A 19179-nucleotide genomic window follows, 5' to 3' on the forward strand; every position below is an offset into this window, starting at 1 on the left:
GAAAACTAGCACATGTATGTAAAGGAACATTTCAAGGGAAACACAAAGCCAGCTATACCAAGTGTGGATTTTTGTCTTGGAAAAGGCACTTATTATCAGGTAAGTTTTATTCCTAAGCAGTTTAAAAAAAATTATATATTTATATATATAATTTATATATATATATATATATATATATATACATATATATATATATATATATAGACCTTGAGGCATATAAGAAAAATAGAACAGCTCACTAAGCAAGTAACAATAAATAGATGCAACAACTGTATTCATAATAAATAACATTAAATTAACCTTTGCTTTTAACTAACTAGATATGAGTTTTTTATATTCATGTTTTAAAAAATGATAGAATATGAAAGTATTGGTTTAATTTATTTTTTGCTTACAATGTAATTTCTAATTTACTGTTCTAATTTAAAAGAAAATAATTTTATGTTTACTATTTAATATATGCTTCACTAAATAAATAAACAATTATTAAATGCAAGTGATATTTTAAAAGCTCTGTTACAAGGGTAACTAGATGAAGTCTTATTTTTATTGGATATGAAAGCATGATGCATTGTGAAATACATTGCTTTATATGGGTTCTTGTTTATATCTGCTCTTTTCTTACCATATCTTTAATATTGTTGTAAATGTCCCCAATAAATCTGTATATTTATATATACTGTATATATACCTGTCTATAAATTAACACTGTATATGTTGTGTGTGTTATGAAATAGGCACACAGACATATTTTAAAATTACTGAATATGTATATAACAACCTGTCCGTGGTTACTGGCACTGGATGCTCTCCTGGTATTTTTAGGCTCAAGATAGGCACTAACCATTAACAAGATGACAGTCCAACTTCAGGCACAAATATATATACATATATATATATAAATAAATATATATATTATATATATAATAATATATACAAAATATATGAAAACAGAGAGCGTATGAGGGAGAGATAAGGATAGATTGCCATCTCATCAGTGGTTGTCTTTATGCCTGTATGTACATAATATGCACAAAAATATGCACATACATGCAGTCTTAATATAACATATGTAACCACAGTCTAAAGAAGAAGTAAAAGGTAGAATATATTTTATTATTTATAATTTTCCTGTCTTTCAGTTTATAAAGAAATGCAACATTGATCCATTTAAAGTAATAACAGCCACAAGTTCTGATTGCCCCTTGTGTTCATTTAAGTGCAGAAATATGCACAAATAAATCACAGTAAGTAATTTTTCATGGCACATAGTGTTTTTAACTCCTTCTAATATGAAATAGAATTAAATATCTGTGTCTGCCAGATAACACAATAAGCACACTAGTCAGTCGCAAACATAGGGGTGGACTTCATACAAGTTAAAATTCCTCTGCTTTTTAATAAAGTGTTATTCTTTTGGTTATCTCTGACTTTTGGGGATATTTGTAGGGCTGAGATCTTTCAGCTATTCTCAGTGCATTGAGAATGAAGAGGGAGTGTATCCTCAAGAATACAAAAGGCAACATTATTCCCCATGGATTCTCACTACATCCTGCATGAATGGAGTATTGAAAAACATAACATTAGGGACTAGATTATTTTTCATCCTTCATAACTAAACTATTTGTCTGCAAGGTTTCAAGTGGTTTGTTAACTTAATTCTCAAATATGATGGCCCAGCTGGACAGTCTGCAATATTTCAGTTCTTAATTGTGTTCCTTGTTTGGGCTTCGCTGTAAGAATCTATAATACTTAAATAAGTCCTGAAAACACATTTTATATTATTTATGTTCTACCACAGCACATATTAGGAGATTCAGTCTACTTGTTTTAATATTTGTATGTAACATGTTATGTTTGGTTCCAGAGAAGTGAGGTGGGTGACGTCCACCCTTCTTGTGACTCTGTTTCCATTTCACTTATTACAGCAGACTTTTACATTATTATTCAGTTTTCACAAGCAGATTTTAGGCAGATGTTTGCCTCTGTGACATAATAGCTGAAAGATTTATCTGTCGTCAATGGGATAAATCAGTTACAGCATATATTGGTACTTAAAGTTAAGAGGAGAAAATAAGCAATATTTGAACAGGGAATATGTCTTTATGTATGATTTTATTTTGAATAAATCCCTAAGTTCAAAGTTTTTACAACATTTACCATATGTAGACATTTATTTAGTGTAGTATAAACTATGCTAGCAGATTTCAAAAATATGAGCACAGCATATCAACACAGTTTGCAAAGTACATTATCATGTTCCCTAATTCAACCTTAAGCATGTATTCAAAAAAGATCATTTTCATCCCTTTTTTAAGGAAAAGTAAGTTCTCTTTTTTTTCCTGCTTAAAAAGCAAAGCCATTTTACTCTCCATTTGCCTGTTGTTTTACATCCCATTAAGACACCTGTTTTGTATAGATGTCTTTAGCTTGGTCTCTATTCCTAAAGCAGTAAGTTTGCAGGCTTTTATTTCTTTAATTTGCCCACCCCCATATATTTTTAGATGTCTTTGTAAGTGAATCCATTTAGTAATAACTAGACCACCATCCACCATAAAAAACCTCACACTGTTCCACTCCATCTGAACTAGTGTAGTGTGGTGCTGAGGAGTCACCTGTTACATGCTGCACGCAGGACCCTAATCTGGGTGTGGCAATGCGCTATATCAGCGTGTGCTCCTAACCAACAACCATCAATGCACACAAGAATGAGAACATGTTACTTCCATTTTCAGACTTCTCTTGAAGTGTGTGATGTATAGACTCGTGAGCCCCTTCATGCATGTAGCTCAGCCTTACTGTTTTGTCATGGCTCTCCGTAAGGAGATTCTACAGTGGGAGACATAATGGCCCTGAAAGACAAAAAAGGCCAAATAGCCAAAATACAGACAACAAATAAGAGAAAAATGGTTCTCTATGGTTTGCTTGTTCACATTGTTACAATTTACAATATAGATATCTAATGGTTAATAACTCTAGTATACTTGAAGTGATGTTCGGGATTTTGACATATTTATAAAGTGTGGTTAAAAGAAATAGATCTGAATAGATGTACTTGCTTGTGGACAAATATTTTAACTGGACAAATACAAATAAAAGTAGCCAGTTACAATTTTGTACTCCATCTCTCACAGCTGAGCAGAAACTGCAACAATTTCTTACAATGAACATAACATAAAAAATTCAGACACGAGAATCAATATGCTTTCTACCCTAGGAGCCAAGTTACACAAACTATTCTAAGACATTTCAATAATTATCTACCACTCTGATGCTGATCTTTCTGATCATAAAATAGGTCATTACGATAGCAACTGACAAGAAGAATTCATAATTAATTGCAGAATTACGGTATTTGAAGGTTCCTCTAGAGTGCTTCTTTCTCTTTCACGATTTGGCTCAAAAATTAATCAGCATATCGTCATCTCATAACAGGCTTAAATGCTGAGTTTGGTATTTTTCTGTCCAGCTGTTTTAGCTCTAGACCGCCCTCAAGAAACTGTGACACATAGACAGACACACAGCTATCATCGAGATATCGATGTTTTCAGTATCAGGGGACCCTAAAACATCGAGATCCATAGAAAACCGGAGATTGAAATTTTTCATGAATCTAAAGCTTTCTCTCTTTCCCCATAGATGATAGGATATGGTGGGATGGGCACAAAGCAAAAATGGGAATTCTAAAGGGGACCCCCTACATTATGTGCTTATTTATTTGCATCCACAATACAGCAAGCCAAAAAAAGGTAAATAGAAAATAGATTTTTAAAGCCACCAAGGGGATCTTTTGAGTTAGCATAATATTAATCATGAAACTTAACTTGTCAAAAATTGTAGTTTGCCTTTAATTTAGAATTTTGTCTGTTTTATATACTGTCATTCAAAAGTGACAGCTCATACATATGGAATAACACTGTTCAGCAGAAGTAAATCTTAAAGCATTACAATTACGATTACTATCAATCTGCTTATTCGCCATTACACCTCTCATGATCAAACTGGTTTAATCTAAAGGATCTGAGCCTATTCCAGCTGTGTTAATCAAAAGGCAAAACCAGAAGTTGAAAAGGCAGCAGCACATCTCACGTTCATGACACTTTACGGAATGCCAATCAAAGCAAGTACATTACAGTGGAAAGGGTGTCAAATCTTGGATTTAAATAATAAGTCTGATTAAAATGTGTATTACATACGGTTAAATCATTCTCCAAATACCAAACTGTTTACACTGAGCCTCAATCCTCATTCAAAGATGAATGCATTTGAATAGAGGCACTGCTTCAGCAGGGAAAGTTAAGCCTGAAGGATGCTGTGTGAGAGTTTCACACAGACAGAGTAAAATCCTTGCCAGCAGCTCATCACATGAAAATGCTGGGAGAGATGGAAGCATGTTGGTGTAGATAAGGTAGATATTAGCTTTGGATCTGTCACAACAGCACTCATTTGTGAATTTCCCCTTGGGATTAATAAAGTATCTATCTATCTATCTATCTATCTATCTATCTATCTATCTATCTATCTATCTATCTATCTATCTATCTATCTATCTATCTATCTATCTATCTATCTATCTATCTATCTATCTATCTATCTATCTATCTATCTATCTATCTATCTATCTATCTATCTATCTATCTATCTATCTATGGCAAGGTGCTTACTTCCCACAAACAGCCATGTCAGCTTGCACTTGTATATAAATTATAAAGACTAAATTTAATGAATCCATGTGACCCTATAATTGAACAATGGACGAATGGATGGAGGGATTTCGTAGGAGACAGTATGCAAAAGAATGGAAAACACAGAACAAGCTAAAAAAAGAACATACTGGGGTTCACCGCAAAGTTTAAAATTGTGAATTTAGTTGGAAGTATAAACCAGACATGAAGACTGAACAAATCTATTATTAATACCATTTTAATAAACTGGCACAGCTTTAATTACAGAGTGTGAAGGTACAGGTACAGTTCCACACTTAAAAGGTGAATAAAAATAGTAAAAGAAAATAAAGTGCCACTAAATGTATATTCAATTAGACTACTGCTGCTTCTAAGGTTAAATCTTAGGAAAGTACTTTAAAAGTGTACTGGTCTGGTGATAAGACATATTCTTTCAAAATACAAAAAATAAGGGTAAAACAATGTGGACACATTTGGGAATGACTCCTTAACAAAAATGAATAAGCCATATCCTGCTGTAGTGAGGGGCAGCAAGCCTGAAAAGAGAGACTGAACCCGCTGTGTAACAAGATACCGTACCTCTTAATTACAATTAGAACCTGCTTGTTCATTATGGAAGAGATATTTATTTTTCCTCAATTTGGGTACGCTGGTGCTTTCTGACTTGACGCCCCCAAGTTCATGTCTAGCTTCTCCATTTGATGATGAGAAAATGAGAGGCACCTAGCAATGTCTTGGCAGAGATCCGTATTTGTTATCTACTACAGTCCTCTAATGTTTCTTAGGATTATTTTCTTCAGGAAGATATTTTGATGGCATATACATTTCTATCAAAATAGCAATTCTTTTCAGCCCTTGTCCTGGGTTGATATGGCCTAACTCTTTGCAGCTATTTTAGTCCTAGGTCAATGACCATATTTATCCTTTCTCTGGAACTATTTATGGCACTCTGTTCGTCATAAAGTCCATCACTGTCCTACAAGCCCGCTCGTTTTCTTTGTTATATTTTAGACCTGCTATTCCTTTATTATAATTTTTATAATAGTGCCTACCACACTCATGTCAACTCTACTGTGCTGTATATTAATTCTTTATGCCATTTGCTTCATCTATACATTCAATTACATGTTTTAGATTCTCATTTGATGACAGAACCTTTGCGTGATTTACAGCACAACACACTCTTTACTATGATGTCTACCTTGTTATTCTCTGGAGCTATTTTGTCCCATTTGTGCATGAAAATAAGGAATGATTGATTTTCTGCTTGAGTGGTGCAGTGGTAGTGCTGCTGCTTCACAGTAAGGAGACCTGGGTTCGCTTCCCGGGTTCTCCCTGCGTGGAGTTTGCATGTTCTCCCCGTGTCGGCGTGGGTTTCCTCCAGGTGCTCCGATTTCCTCCCACAGTCCAAAGACATGCAGGATAGGTGCATTGGCGATCCTAAATTGTCCCTGGTGTGTGTGTGTGCCTTGCGGTGGGCTGGCACCCTGCCTAGGGTTTGTTTCTGCCTTGCGCCCTGTGTTGGCTGGGATAGGCTCCAGCAGACCCCTGTGACCCTGTGTTAGGATCGAGAAGTGCATAACCATTGCACTTTATAAAATAGCTACCTGTGTGGAGTACAGGGTTGTTGCCGAGACTTTTGGTGTGAGCCAAACCATTGTTCACAGGTGTGTAAATGGGGTGTGTCAGGCCATATGCTCTAAACTAGTGAGGCAATACATCACTTTACCTGATGTGGTAGAGGCACGAAAGATTTCACAGCATAATTACGAGGCACACAAAATGGTGCAGTTGACGGTTCACATATTATTCCTGCACCAAGTGACGGGTGTCGGGATTATGTTAACAGGGAAGGCAGGACATCTGTTGTTCTGCAGGTGGTCGTTGAGGATGGATTAACGCTTTACATCCTGTCATGTGACCTAAATGTGAAAAAAAAGTGTTTCCATTGCAATTTTGTGAATTATTGCTGTTTTGTGAATTATTTTCAAGTTGCCTGAAAAACCACCTTAAGTGAGTATATAAACGTTTATGCAAATTTTGAGTTTTTTTTCTAAATTCACGTGTTTACATTACCGTTTTTTTGTTTCACAGTTTCAAAGTGTGCATGAAGGAGGTTAATGGAAACGTAGCTTGTGTATCCATTTAAGATGTGATTCTTTTACTTAAGATAAGCACATTCTAGCTGATAGCATTTTGCATAGCTGATGTATTTTTTATTCCTTAGTACCTGAGTAAAACATCAGTGGATTTCCAAAAAGGAGAACTAACAGGAACCACTGATTATTACACAGTATTTTTGCATATAGATTATAGCTCTTCGGCCCTCAGGAAGTAATGATTCACAGTGACGTTATATTCTTTTAAAGATGTACTGCACACTCACAAAAGAGTGTGGGCTGATATTATTTAGACTTGGAAAAACTAGTCCCTGTACCATAACACTGTGAGACTGTGTCAAAACAACCAAATAATTCATGATTTTCAATTTATAGAGGTTTTAACTATAGCTTCTGCAAACTATGATATAATGAAGAAGAATCACTGGCAGTAACTCGATTATACTAATAAGATAATAAGCTTTCTTCTGTTATAGTCAGTGTTACAACCCGGACTGTTGTGGGGCGTTAGTAGGAGACAAGTAGCATTTGATCTGTACACCTATCTATTTGTACTATATGGTCAAATCTTTTTTCAGCCCGGATCTTTACCTTAGAGGTTTCATGCTCGATATCAACAAAGAAAACCTTCAAATTATAAAGTGAAAATCACAACAGTCTGGTAATCAAGTACCCTCTCTAGTTGAACATTCATTCCTTCAGCTACATAAATCATGTTACTCCTATAGAATTGCATTTGTCCTACTGTATTTAAGACTCAAAACTCAAGGTCTTATGTCTTGCAGGAGTAGAAACAGAGCGTCTGTAGAGATTCTACTGGAAGAAAAACACTTTTCTTCCTGGAAGAGCCTGAAAACAGGTTTTTGAAGAGGACATGAAAATAACTAGCAGGTTGGACAATCTGCATGGGTCATGGAGGCTGGTTCTCTGGCTAGTTGCAATATTTCTTACAACTCTGCTTCTGTTGATTTTGATGGGAATTCATGTTCAATTTGGTAAGCTATGCATTTTAAATAATTATTCAAAATAACACATTTAGAAATAGCAATAATTTCTAAAGATAAATTAAGTAAAATGCAAAATAAAATAAAAGTACAAATTCAGCCTGCTCCTACATTTATGGGTTTCACTGTGCCTGTCTAACCTAATCTGAATCTTTTTGAGATGGTTGATGTCTCTTTTGTTTTCCATTTCACAAAATCTGAGTCCTTCACAATCCTTTTCAAGCATGGAAAATAGAGAGCTATACAATCAAAATAAATTAACAGCATTTTTATATACTAAATACATAGTCTAATTAATTGCTGATAAAGAACTCCTCACTCACTTGCACCTCATATCTGCAGAGTCTCAAAAATACTAATAGTGCAAATTTTAATTCTCCATTAAAACTTATAGATAAAATGGCCATAATATTATATGCTCTGTACACATGAACCATTTTGAATCTGCCAAATAGAGAACTGCTAATTAGTCTAACTTCAAGTAAGTTAAATTTAATTATATATTTACCTTGCCTTTGCACCTTTGTACCTACATCTATTACTCTGTACATACATCTGTATTCTGATCCCCTTTGTCTAGTCAGCACCGTGGGCTGTGTTGCAGTGGAGCTCTTGGACACTGTCATCTCTTCTCCCCATTTTTTGTTTAGTGGCATGGGTTAGCCTTTTCACTAACTAAACTGGCATTGGTGGAAGCTTTCTTTTGAAAACATCAGCTCTTGTGCATTGTGTTGATCCTTGCAGTCCACTCAGCCATTCTTTTCTGTTCACTCTCTCTCTGTCAGAAAACTGGATCGCCAGAGGAATCATATAAGACTCTAATAAAATGTAAGGAGCTCCATTCTTTGAGAACTTTGGGTGGGGCTAGTTGTTTAAAGCAGAGTGGTCATTAAGGAAGTAATATACTTCTTTCAGAAGGCTCAGCTCCTTTTCATGCTCTCCTCAAATGTGCTTCTCACAGTAGAACCTCTTTCAACACATTTGTGAAAAGAGTGAGAACTATTTATAGCATCACTGGGGACAAGACATGAACCAATCCTCGTCAGAACAACATTGTATCTCACAACAGACCCATACATACTTACACTAATTCACAGTCACTGGGTAATCTATCACACATGACTTAAGGACATATTTTTAATTTGTCTTTTAAATCTGTTTAGTACTTCTTCATTATTAACTTTTTATAAACTAGGGGGCACAGCCTGTTCACTTCGCTCACCCACCCCCTTGCCCAGGGGTGCACTGTGTGCCAGCCACTTCGCATCTCTGCTGCTCGCGTTGTGAAAGGGGGGCTGAACGCACGCTAAGGAGATGTGGTCGGATCAGCTGCTGCCGAGCTGCATGTTCTGCTTGTTGCGCTGCGCGTCGATCATTTAAAAGCCTGTGCAGCAGCTGTCCTTTTGTCTCACTGCCTTGTCTCGTGGGACATTAAAGTGTCTCCGAGAAAAGTGTAATGATTTTCTTTTATTTTTTAGGGCATCACAGTCTACTAAAAAGAGAAACCCAAGGTCAGTTCTTTTTTATATATGTATATATATTTTTTTGCTGTTACTGCTTAGAAGGATATCTGTATTATAGAACTGAGAAAGATGGCTGTCAAACCATTGATTGTGGAACAGTCATGGATTTACAACACAAATGTTTCATAATTTTTACATGATAGAGATTTTCTGTGTTTGTGCACAATGTCCTTTACCATGTTGGTATATGGGTTTACCTTTTCAGAAAAAAAATGTGCAATTTTTGTTCAGTTTCTAGCAAATTCATCTTGACGAGTATCACATGCTCTGAGGGAGAGTTTTTGTCAGGTAATAAATGCCAGTATATTGAGACATGACTAGATGTCAGATACAGCATAAAAGTAAGAAAAGGATGGTGGACAGACTTGTGAAGCCACCAAAACATGTGGAGAGGACTAAACATTTTAATCTTATCTACTTATTTAACAATTTTCCTTCCTTCAGATAACCTGGAAGGTAAACAATACAGATATTAAGCAATGCTGTTTGTAGTATGCACTTTTCTTTAGTAGATACTTGAATAATATACACAACAATTAAGAAAACATCTTGAGATGATTAGAAGAAGTAGACACCCTTTTAACCAAAAGAATCTCTTCTGTCTCTTGCCATTCAGACTTATGTCACTCTTGAATTTTTCCTATACCCAAGAAACACAGCAGTTATGTATACATTCTTTATAAAAGTGAATTAATTTGTTACATCTTATGACCAAAAAGGTATTTTAGAAAAATGTTGTTCTGATTCCCCCAGGTTCTTCTAGGACTAGAACAGTTTAGCTAGACTAAACTGCCTACATTCTTTGGGAAGCAGTAGAAAGCTACAGTCTCTTTATAAAAGCTTACATGGATGCCTGGAAGGAATTCTGCATAGGTAGTGCTTGGGTTGGGAACCCATGCCCTTGGATCTGTAAGGCACCAATGTACTGCCTCTTTAATTAATCTTTAGGCTTACTTTGCATAATGAAAATAAGTACAAAATGCTTTACAAGACTTTTCAAATGAATTTACAAAATTAAACAACGCTTACACTGCAAAGTCAAAAGTGCAAATTCATTAGAATAAAACAAGCCTATGACTAGTATCCATTCAAGTGTTTAAATCCAATAAGGAGGAATCCACACAGGATGGAGCACCAATTCATCTTAGGCCATCCTTCATACACATACCTTGCCTGCCACTGACAACATTTATTGCTTAAATCTTGAGATTAGTCATTGGTATTGAAAGATTCAGCAGCAGAGGACTGCTGTGTAACGTCCGCGGACCTAAATGAAACATATACTCAGGTGTCTGTGGACATCAGATAGCGTGAAGCCACCTAGAGAAGTGGGCCTTAAAAGGAGCCTGTGCAGAGCATGGAAAGAGGGTTGCTGTAGGTGGCAATAAAGGCAGCTTACCTTCGTGATTTCTGAAAGCAGTTCTCTGCTCCTTAAGTTCATCCTGCATTGCTGCAGAGGAGTCCCTGGAAGGATCCTACCTTGCATCAGCTTTAGGAGTTGGGGAAATTGAGTATGGATGGTGTTACTTCTAACCTAAAAGTGAGTGGTGTGAAGTGGAATAAGTGATGTGAATATGCAGGCAGTGATGCTGAGTTGATAGTAATATGGAAGATCAGATTGACAGCAGGATGACCTAGGAAGCAGATGATCATTTTGGCTGTGGAAGAAATAATGTGCCTGTTAGGTCAATGTGTTAAATACAAATATACCTTTTTAAAGTTACTATACATTCACAGTTCTGCTCATTTCTATTTTTTTTACTAATGCAACAGAGATCTGGGGCCTCATGCATAACGCCGTGCGTAGAATTCGCACTATAACATGACGTAAGCACAAAAGCTGAAATGTGCTTACGCACAGAAAAATCCAGATGCAGGAATCTGTGCGTTCGCCAACTTCCGCGTTCTTCCGCTATATAAATCCCATTCAGCATGGAAATAAACGCATGTGCACGCGCCTGCTGTCCCGCCCCAACTCCTCCCAGAATTACGCTTCTTTGAATATGCAAATCAATATAAATAGCCCTTAAGCCCAGCGTTCTGTGAAAAGGCAATGGCAAAAGTACGAGGAAAAATAGAAGAATTTCAGCGAATACCAAATGGAGGCAAAGAAAAACGTACTATTTGTTGGTTTAAACAGTTATATGAGCAACAAAAGGAAGTTGATCGAGTGACATAGCGTGTCGGAGAAACTCGAAAGCTCAAGTTCACAAAGTCGCACAGTGCCCGAAATAAAAAAGAAGATGTCATATATTAAACTCGTAGTCCACCATCTGAGTGTCATATGAAAGCTTATTAGGGTACAGTGAAAAAAAAGGCACACAATTTGAAAAAAGCACGAAATGTCAACTTTAATCTCAAAATTTCCACTTTAATCACGTAATTTATTTTGTCATTAAAGTAGAACATCATAAACTTCATCTTAAAATCGTTTAATTTACTAGTTTCTCAAATCCCATCGTAACTAAGGTAGCATGTTAAATGCTTTGTTGTGTATTTGATCTTATATGTGCTCTATGTGTCTGAATCACTACGTGCTCTTCCTCCGACAGGACACAGAATTCATTACGTTCGTAATATTAGAGCTCTCTGAATAATTAAAATACTGAGAAGTATACGTGATATAATTTTCATGATGATATAAGTTAAAGCATGTTATTAAACATGGGAACACGGTGGCACAGTGATTGTTCATGTCTTACACAAGATGCTTGCTGAGCCATGCGTGACCTTCAATGAAATGCTTTATTACAGAAGTACTGTCTTTTTCAAACGTAGTAACCCCCAATTCCTGTCCTTACTTTTCTTTCTCCAACTACCCAATCGCCACACCATCAGCTCTGTAATTGACATTAAGCCATCTGTAAGCTTAGAACACCGATTCTTCAAAACTTTTAAGAAACATCAAAATATCTTCGTAATGGTTAATTATTCTATCCATCTATCCTTCCAGTGTCACGCCAGCCACAGTATGAATACAGCGCGGGGCAGGAACAATCCGTGAACGAAGCTCAAGCTCGCTAGCACTGCGGCACCGTGTAGTTAAAGTTAAAGTTTTATCTGTATAATATAATCAACATATTTTGCTGCATTTCATCATAAAAATGATATTGTCATCATATGTAAATACGCGCTTTATAAAGTGGCTCAGGTTGCAATATTATAACTGTATGATAAGTACAATTACCTCACGGTGACTTGCAAGTACAAACAGTTCTACAAGGAGCACTTGATGGACTGATTGAGTGCGTGTATAGTTCTTGGGATGAAACTGTGAACCGCGAGGTCCGAACAGGAAAGGCTGTGAAGCGTTGGTCGGATGAGAGCGGTTCAAATAGCGAATGGCTGAGGCAGCGAGTGCTGTATACCAATAATTCTTTTTCCGATCGCTGTAGATCTGTGATTCACACTCAGGTACAGTGATATAAATACTCTGAGTGGTGCAGTGAGAGTAATATAGAAAAAGATGATCCGCTGTGGCAAACCCTAACGGGAGCAGCTGACAGAAGAAGAAGAAGGTGCAAGCAAACGCTAAAGCAGTTATGGTATTTGGAATAGTTTGACCATTCTGTGGATCATTATATTGTTACAGGTTAATTACAATCAGATGCATTAAATTTATGAATGATATGCGGTTAATTTCAGTATATTTGATAAAGCCGCCGTCGTGGATGTGGATCTAAGAAAGGGTAACTACACAGGAACAGTAGCACTACTTTGACGCTGGGTGCCGCCAGTCTGCAAAACCGAACGGAGAACTTGCGCACGACAGGGTATGTGGTACCGTGGAAAAGTGCGTGGCTTTATGCCAAGTGTAGGTTTTCTACATCGCGATTTGAACGTGGAAACGTTCTTACGCAACATTTCTGTGCGTACGCACGATTTATACATGAGGCCCCCGATCTTTTTAGAGATGTGTGAACAACAAAAAACATGTTATCACAACTTTTAAAATTGGATTTAGACCACTATGGTTGGTATGCAATACAGGTGGTACCTCGCAATTCGACCTCCCGCAATTCGTCCGTCCCGTAATTCGACGGTCGAATTTGCTGGGAGGTCGACTCGCAATTCAACCTCTGCCCCGCAATTTGACCTGCACGCGCTCTGTGCAGCGTGCAGGTTGAGAGACGCAAAACGTCAAATGCGATGTAGAAAACATGTCCGCGCCGTCCTGGGAGAGTCGACTCATGTTTTTGCTCCCTTCAGCCACTTTTCTAGTGTTTTTGTGCTGCTCTTAAGAAAGGTGCCAGAATCGTGGATGTTGCGAAGGAGTATGGTGTTCCCAGGACAACTGTGTCAACTTTTTGGAAAAACAGGGAACAGATTCTGGGTGCAAAGGTTTCTGTGGGAGCAAAAAAAGTTGTGGACAAAAGTAGGTCTACAACTCATGGTTTTGAGTTGGTGGTGAGTTGGTTGGTGAACGATCTCGTTCTTGTAATTGCATCTCTTCTAATTGATTAACTAGCTGTACATCAGATGTGTGTGTTAGCAGTCTATTTGCATCTTTCAGCCATGCCTTAGTAACGACAGCAAATTCATTCCATTTCTTAGACTTTTCTGTCTTTTTCTGTTTTTAATCATTCCCTCCTTATTTAAAGTAGACAGAAGCTTTTCGTGTAACTCCTCTATCTCTCTGTGCGTCGCACAAAAATCTTCGAATCTTTTTGCTACAATTAAGTGGGGTTTTTTCTTGGCCCTGCAACCAATTAATTGAATTCCCATAGACTTGTATGGGAAATGGTGTCTCGCAATTCGACCGTTTCACAATTCGACCCTAGTCCAGCAACGGATTAGGGTCGAATTGTGGGGTACCACCTGTACTGAATTTAATGCTGGCACAGGAGAATTGAATGTGACCTGCTTTTATTTGCTTGAAAAAAAAATTGTCCAGGTATTAATATTTTACAACGATAAATCCTGAAGGTCATCTCCTCTGGGCAGCCTGATTTAGCCATGCATTAAATCAATGGTGAGTGTGGTGCACTCTGCCAGCAGCCAATACTGCCCAATTACTATGCATTTTCGGATAAAAACAGAGCAGATCATGTACATGTTTTTAAAAGCATCCTGCATACATGTGTTGATGTGGGTAATCAAACATATCCCTTAATATTCCAGAATTGTTCAGCTACTGCTTTGCGTCAAAGCCCTCCACATAGCAGTCCCTACTTTCTCATGTTCACAGGTTTTTATGTAAAGATCTGGCAGTGACAACCGATCTCGAATAGCTAAGACCTTTTTGTTCCTTACCATCATGAACAGATGATTTTGCATATTGTTGGTATTCATAGTGATCTATTAAGTCACATCAGGCAGACAGATTTATTTAAATGAATTTTACATGTACAAGTAACATTACAGATTTCTGTACAAGCACATAGTGGACATGCATCGCTTGGAAAATGAATTTGAATAGTCAACAAGTTGGATATTAGCTAAAAATCTGAATTGAGTAACTTTGAACTGCAATCTGAACATAGCCTTACTAGCAAAGAACAGACTCAAACACAACTAGAGACTTTTTAGATGAGCTTTATCATCACAACTTTCCTCTAACAATACTTTAGGACTGTAGATACCCTACCCTACATCACTTTAAATGGCAGCTGTGTTCATCTAGGATCTAGTATGAAGCCAGGGTATCTGATAAAAATCTATTTGAATGCAGAAAGATTTTACAAACTTTACAAAGTCAATGATTGGTTAATCATAATGCAATACAAATTAGATGCAAGTGCTAGTCTTTAATAGCTGAAGACTACCAATGTTGAACTGCCAGTAACACGGCTCCAGAAGAAAAGCAAAAATCTCAAAAGCAAAAGAACACATGGCCTGAGTGTTCTTCCTGACTGAAACTATTCAAAGACTTAATTTAATCCCATGTTTACCTAGGAGGATTGAAAGTCTATCACTTTCCTCTATAAAGAGGGCATTCCCTCTTAGAGGCTTACAACACAGAGTGACCTATTTCACGTATTGTTCAGGAAAAAATAAATTGCATTCTTGTGAGAATTTCCCATTATTGCTTGCATGAAAGATGTACAAGATAATAAATGCTAAATATAAAAGGCAGTACACACAATGCCCCTGCATTGAATGTAAAGCCTTTGAGTCATTTCAAATAAACATTCAGATCATGATGGGGCTCTTCAGTTCACATGATTTCTTATCTGTGAACCTCAAAACACAACAATTCACCCGGTATTGAACCTAGCTGATGTAATTCAGGGACATGGGAACCATAATTCTTGCAGCACTGGGCTCAGGGCAGAAGTGAACCTTGCACAGGACAAGAGTCCATTATAGGGCAGGTTTACGCACACACCAACACTATCTCATGGTGAGCGAGGTTAAGCTGTTCAGTTAATGCACTGTGCACGTCTTTAGCTTGTGAGAGGAAACAAGTGCACCTAGGAATATAAAAATAAAAAAACAGAAATGGAGAAAGCTTGAAAACTAGACAAAGACAGAGTCTTATCTAGGAGTTGAACCCATTTCTCTGGAGCAGTGAGGCACCTTTGTGTCACAACCCACAACATGTGGAGCTCTAGCTGATTTTAGTTCACCTTAAGACATTACCGTCATGGATGGAAACAAAAGATTTTTACAATTTATTTATTTCTACATATATTATTTTGAGTTTTGGAAAGAAGGCTTGTATGGGTAAGTTACATTCTTTGTGACAAAAAAAAAATCCATTGTACGTTTATTGGAAATTTCTTTAAACTAAAAATGATGGTTTATTTGTCAGGATTACACTCCACATTAGTGCTAAGTTTTAAGTTTCAAATGTCTGGTTCCTTAACAAGAAGCATCCCACTACAGCCATCACTGCTTACAGTGAAACTGTCCAGTGAGCATATTTAAATGTATCCTCTGATTACAAGGAGTAAATCTCAGCTTCATTACCTTAATGTTACTCTGTTACGCATCCAATTTTATTTACTCCTCATGGCATATGGGACTTGACTTTGTATTTCACTTCTAAGGGTCTACATCTGCATGTGAGCAACCCATACTAAAACTGATTTTAGACAGACATTAGGGCCCATGTGTATGAAGAAAAGAAGACCAAAAGTAAATTATTAAGAAATAATACACTTCCCTCCATCCACTTAGTGTTGAATCTATTAAATCCATTTCAGAGATGTTTGAGCAAGAGCCAACCCTGGCAATACTGGACTCAAAGAAGGAACCATCCCTAGATGGAGTCTATCACAGAAATAAAACAGTGCAGCAATCCATGAATTCTTAGGTTTATTTGGATTATGCAAGTTTGAGAATTGTGTATGTTAAAATTAAACAGCTATTCACTATCCCAAGGGTTTCCAAACATTTTTAAACCAAGGTTCCTAAAAATGGTGTACCTTCTGGTCAGGGTTCCCAGTAATATAATCCTAATGATACAAAGCGGATCATGACCTTGAATCTTGGACACTGCTAACAGTTGTCACAGTGCATGATTTTAGATATTTCATGTATTAATTACAGAAAACGCTTAACTACAGCAGACTAAGTGATCAAATGCTGTGGGATTTCTTTAAACCAGTGATTCTCATCAGTACTTCTTAGCATACCCCCTCCATTAATTGAAATTACAGTATTTGAAATACCAACATTTCTTTTTAGCCTGTTCATGTACTTTTATTATAAGGAAGGAAGAATGTTACTGAACATTGGTGACTCTTTCTGAAATAATACTTTTGAACATTCGAAATTAAATGATAGTTTATTATCAATAATTGTTCAAATTCATCTTTCTTCCTCACTGCATATTTTTGCGTTGGTCTGACAATTTCCAAAAACTTTCTAAAAATGAAGCACACCAAAAAGCTTCACAAAACAAAAAATATTGTAATGTTGGCAAACCGTCATACCTGAAAAAAAGACAGGAACATGCTGTGCAGACTTCTCACTGGAGGGTGGATGAGGTGGCAAAGAGAGCAGTCAATCATCTGTTAATTTGTTCTGTTTCTCAAAAATCCATGGGTCTTGGTGTGTGATTCCCAAACAGTCCCGATCCACACAACAACAACAACAACAACAACATTTATTTATATAGCACATTTTCATACAAAAAGTAGCTCAAAGTGCTTTACATAATGAAGAAAAGAAGAATAAAAGACAAATAAGAAATTAAAATAAGACAACCTTAGTTAACATAAAAAGGAGTAAGGTCCGATGGCCAGGGTGGACAGAAAAAACAAAAAAAAACTCCAGAAGGCTGGAGAAAAAAATAAAATCTGTAGGGGTTCCAGGCCACGAGACCGCCCAGTCCCCTTTGGGCATTCTACCTAACATAAATGAAATAGTCCTCTTTGTAGTTAGGGTTCTCACGGAATCACTTGATGCTGATGGTTATACAGACTTCTGGCTTTTAATCCATCCATCATTGTTGGAACATCATGGTGCTTTGGGTAGATGGTGGTGGCACAAGCCACCACCAATAGGACACCGGAAAAGGAAACAGAAGAGAGAGTAGGGGTTAGTACAAATTTTGAATGAATAGTTATTATAATGAATTGGATATACAGAGTGTCAGGATTAAATTACAGTGAAGTTATGAGAAGGCCATGTTAAAATAATGTGTTTTCAGCAGTTTTTTAAAGTGCTCCACTGTATTAGCCCGGCGAATTCCTACTGGCAGGCTATTCCAGATTTTAGGTGCATAACAGCAGAAGGCCGCCTCACCACTTCTTTTAAGTTTTGCTCTTGGAATTCTAAGGAGACACTCAGTTGAGGATCTGAGGTTGCGATTTGGAATATAAGGTGTCAGACATTCCGATATATAAGACGGGGCGAGATTATTTAAAGCTTTATAAACCATAAGCAGAATTTTAAAGTCAATTCTGAATGACACAGGTAACCAGTGTAGTGACATCAAAACTGGAGAAATGTGTTCGGATTTTCTTTTCCTGGTAAGGATTCTAGCAGCTGCATTCTGCACTAACTGCAAACGATTGATGTCTTTTTTGGGTAGTCCTGAGAGGAGTGCATTACAGTAATCTAGCCGACTAAAGACAAACGCATGAACTAATTTCTCTGCATCTTTCGATGATATAAGAGGTCTAACTTTTGCTATGTTCCTTAGGTGAAAAAATGCTGTCCTAGTGATCTTATTAATATGCGATTTAAAATTCAGATTACAATCAACGGTTACCCCTAAGCTTTTTACCTCCGATTTGACTTTTAATCCTAATGCATCCAGTTTATTTCTAATAGCCTCATTATATCCATTATTGCCAATCACTAAGATTTCGGTTTTTTCTTTATTTAATTTGAGAAAGTTACTATTCATCCATTCTGAGATACAGGTTAGACATTGTGTTAGCGAATCAAGAGATTTGGGGTCATCAGGTGCTATTGATAAATACAGCTGTGTGTCATCAGCATAGCTGTGGTAGCTCACGTTATGTCCCGAGATAATCTGACCTAATGGAAGCATGTAGATTGAGAAGAGCAGCGGACCCAGTAGACACGGTGGACACAGTAGAGTAGAATGAGGTTGTGCCAGTAAGACTGGCGTGAGGACTCACAGCAGCAGAGCTGTGAAGCAAAATGGTGAAAATGAAGTTTAGCTGAACAGGGAGACTTAGGTTTGTCCATTGGGTAACCAACCATCCTTTTAAGGGCCACGTTTTGCCCAGTTTTTTATTTCATTTAGCGTTCCCTCTCCTATCACTTGATATATGCTTACATACCACAAAGAAAAATAGCTCAAGTCAATAAATACACTGATGTAGGCAGGCGGCTCTAGCATTTTTGCTGCTTTAAATTAAGCTGTGAATGGTGCCTCCCCTCTCCCCCAGTAATATAACATAACAGTTTAATAAATGTAGGATTA

General features: G+C 37.1%; 1 protein-coding gene across 2 annotated transcripts in view; it reads left to right on the forward strand.

Annotated features, from left to right (window-relative positions):
- Window positions 1-19179, forward strand: part of LOC114656700 (scavenger receptor cysteine-rich domain-containing group B protein) — a 70172-nt gene that overhangs the window by 87 nt on the left and 50906 nt on the right. For both annotated transcript variants that reach the window (XM_028808328.2, XM_051930818.1), the window contains exons 1-3: window positions 1-99; window positions 7591-7800; window positions 9288-9320. The exon at window positions 1-99 is cut by the window's left edge and continues 87 nt beyond it. In XM_028808328.2, coding sequence (XP_028664161.1) covers window positions 7680-7800; window positions 9288-9320 — 154 coding nt within the window. In that variant the 5' untranslated portion in view covers window positions 1-99; window positions 7591-7679. The remainder of the gene's footprint in view (window positions 100-7590; window positions 7801-9287; window positions 9321-19179) is intronic.

The sequence above is a fragment of the Erpetoichthys calabaricus genome, chromosome 8 (assembly GCF_900747795.2).
Source record: "Erpetoichthys calabaricus chromosome 8, fErpCal1.3, whole genome shotgun sequence".
NCBI lineage: Eukaryota > Metazoa > Chordata > Cladistia > Polypteriformes > Polypteridae > Erpetoichthys > Erpetoichthys calabaricus.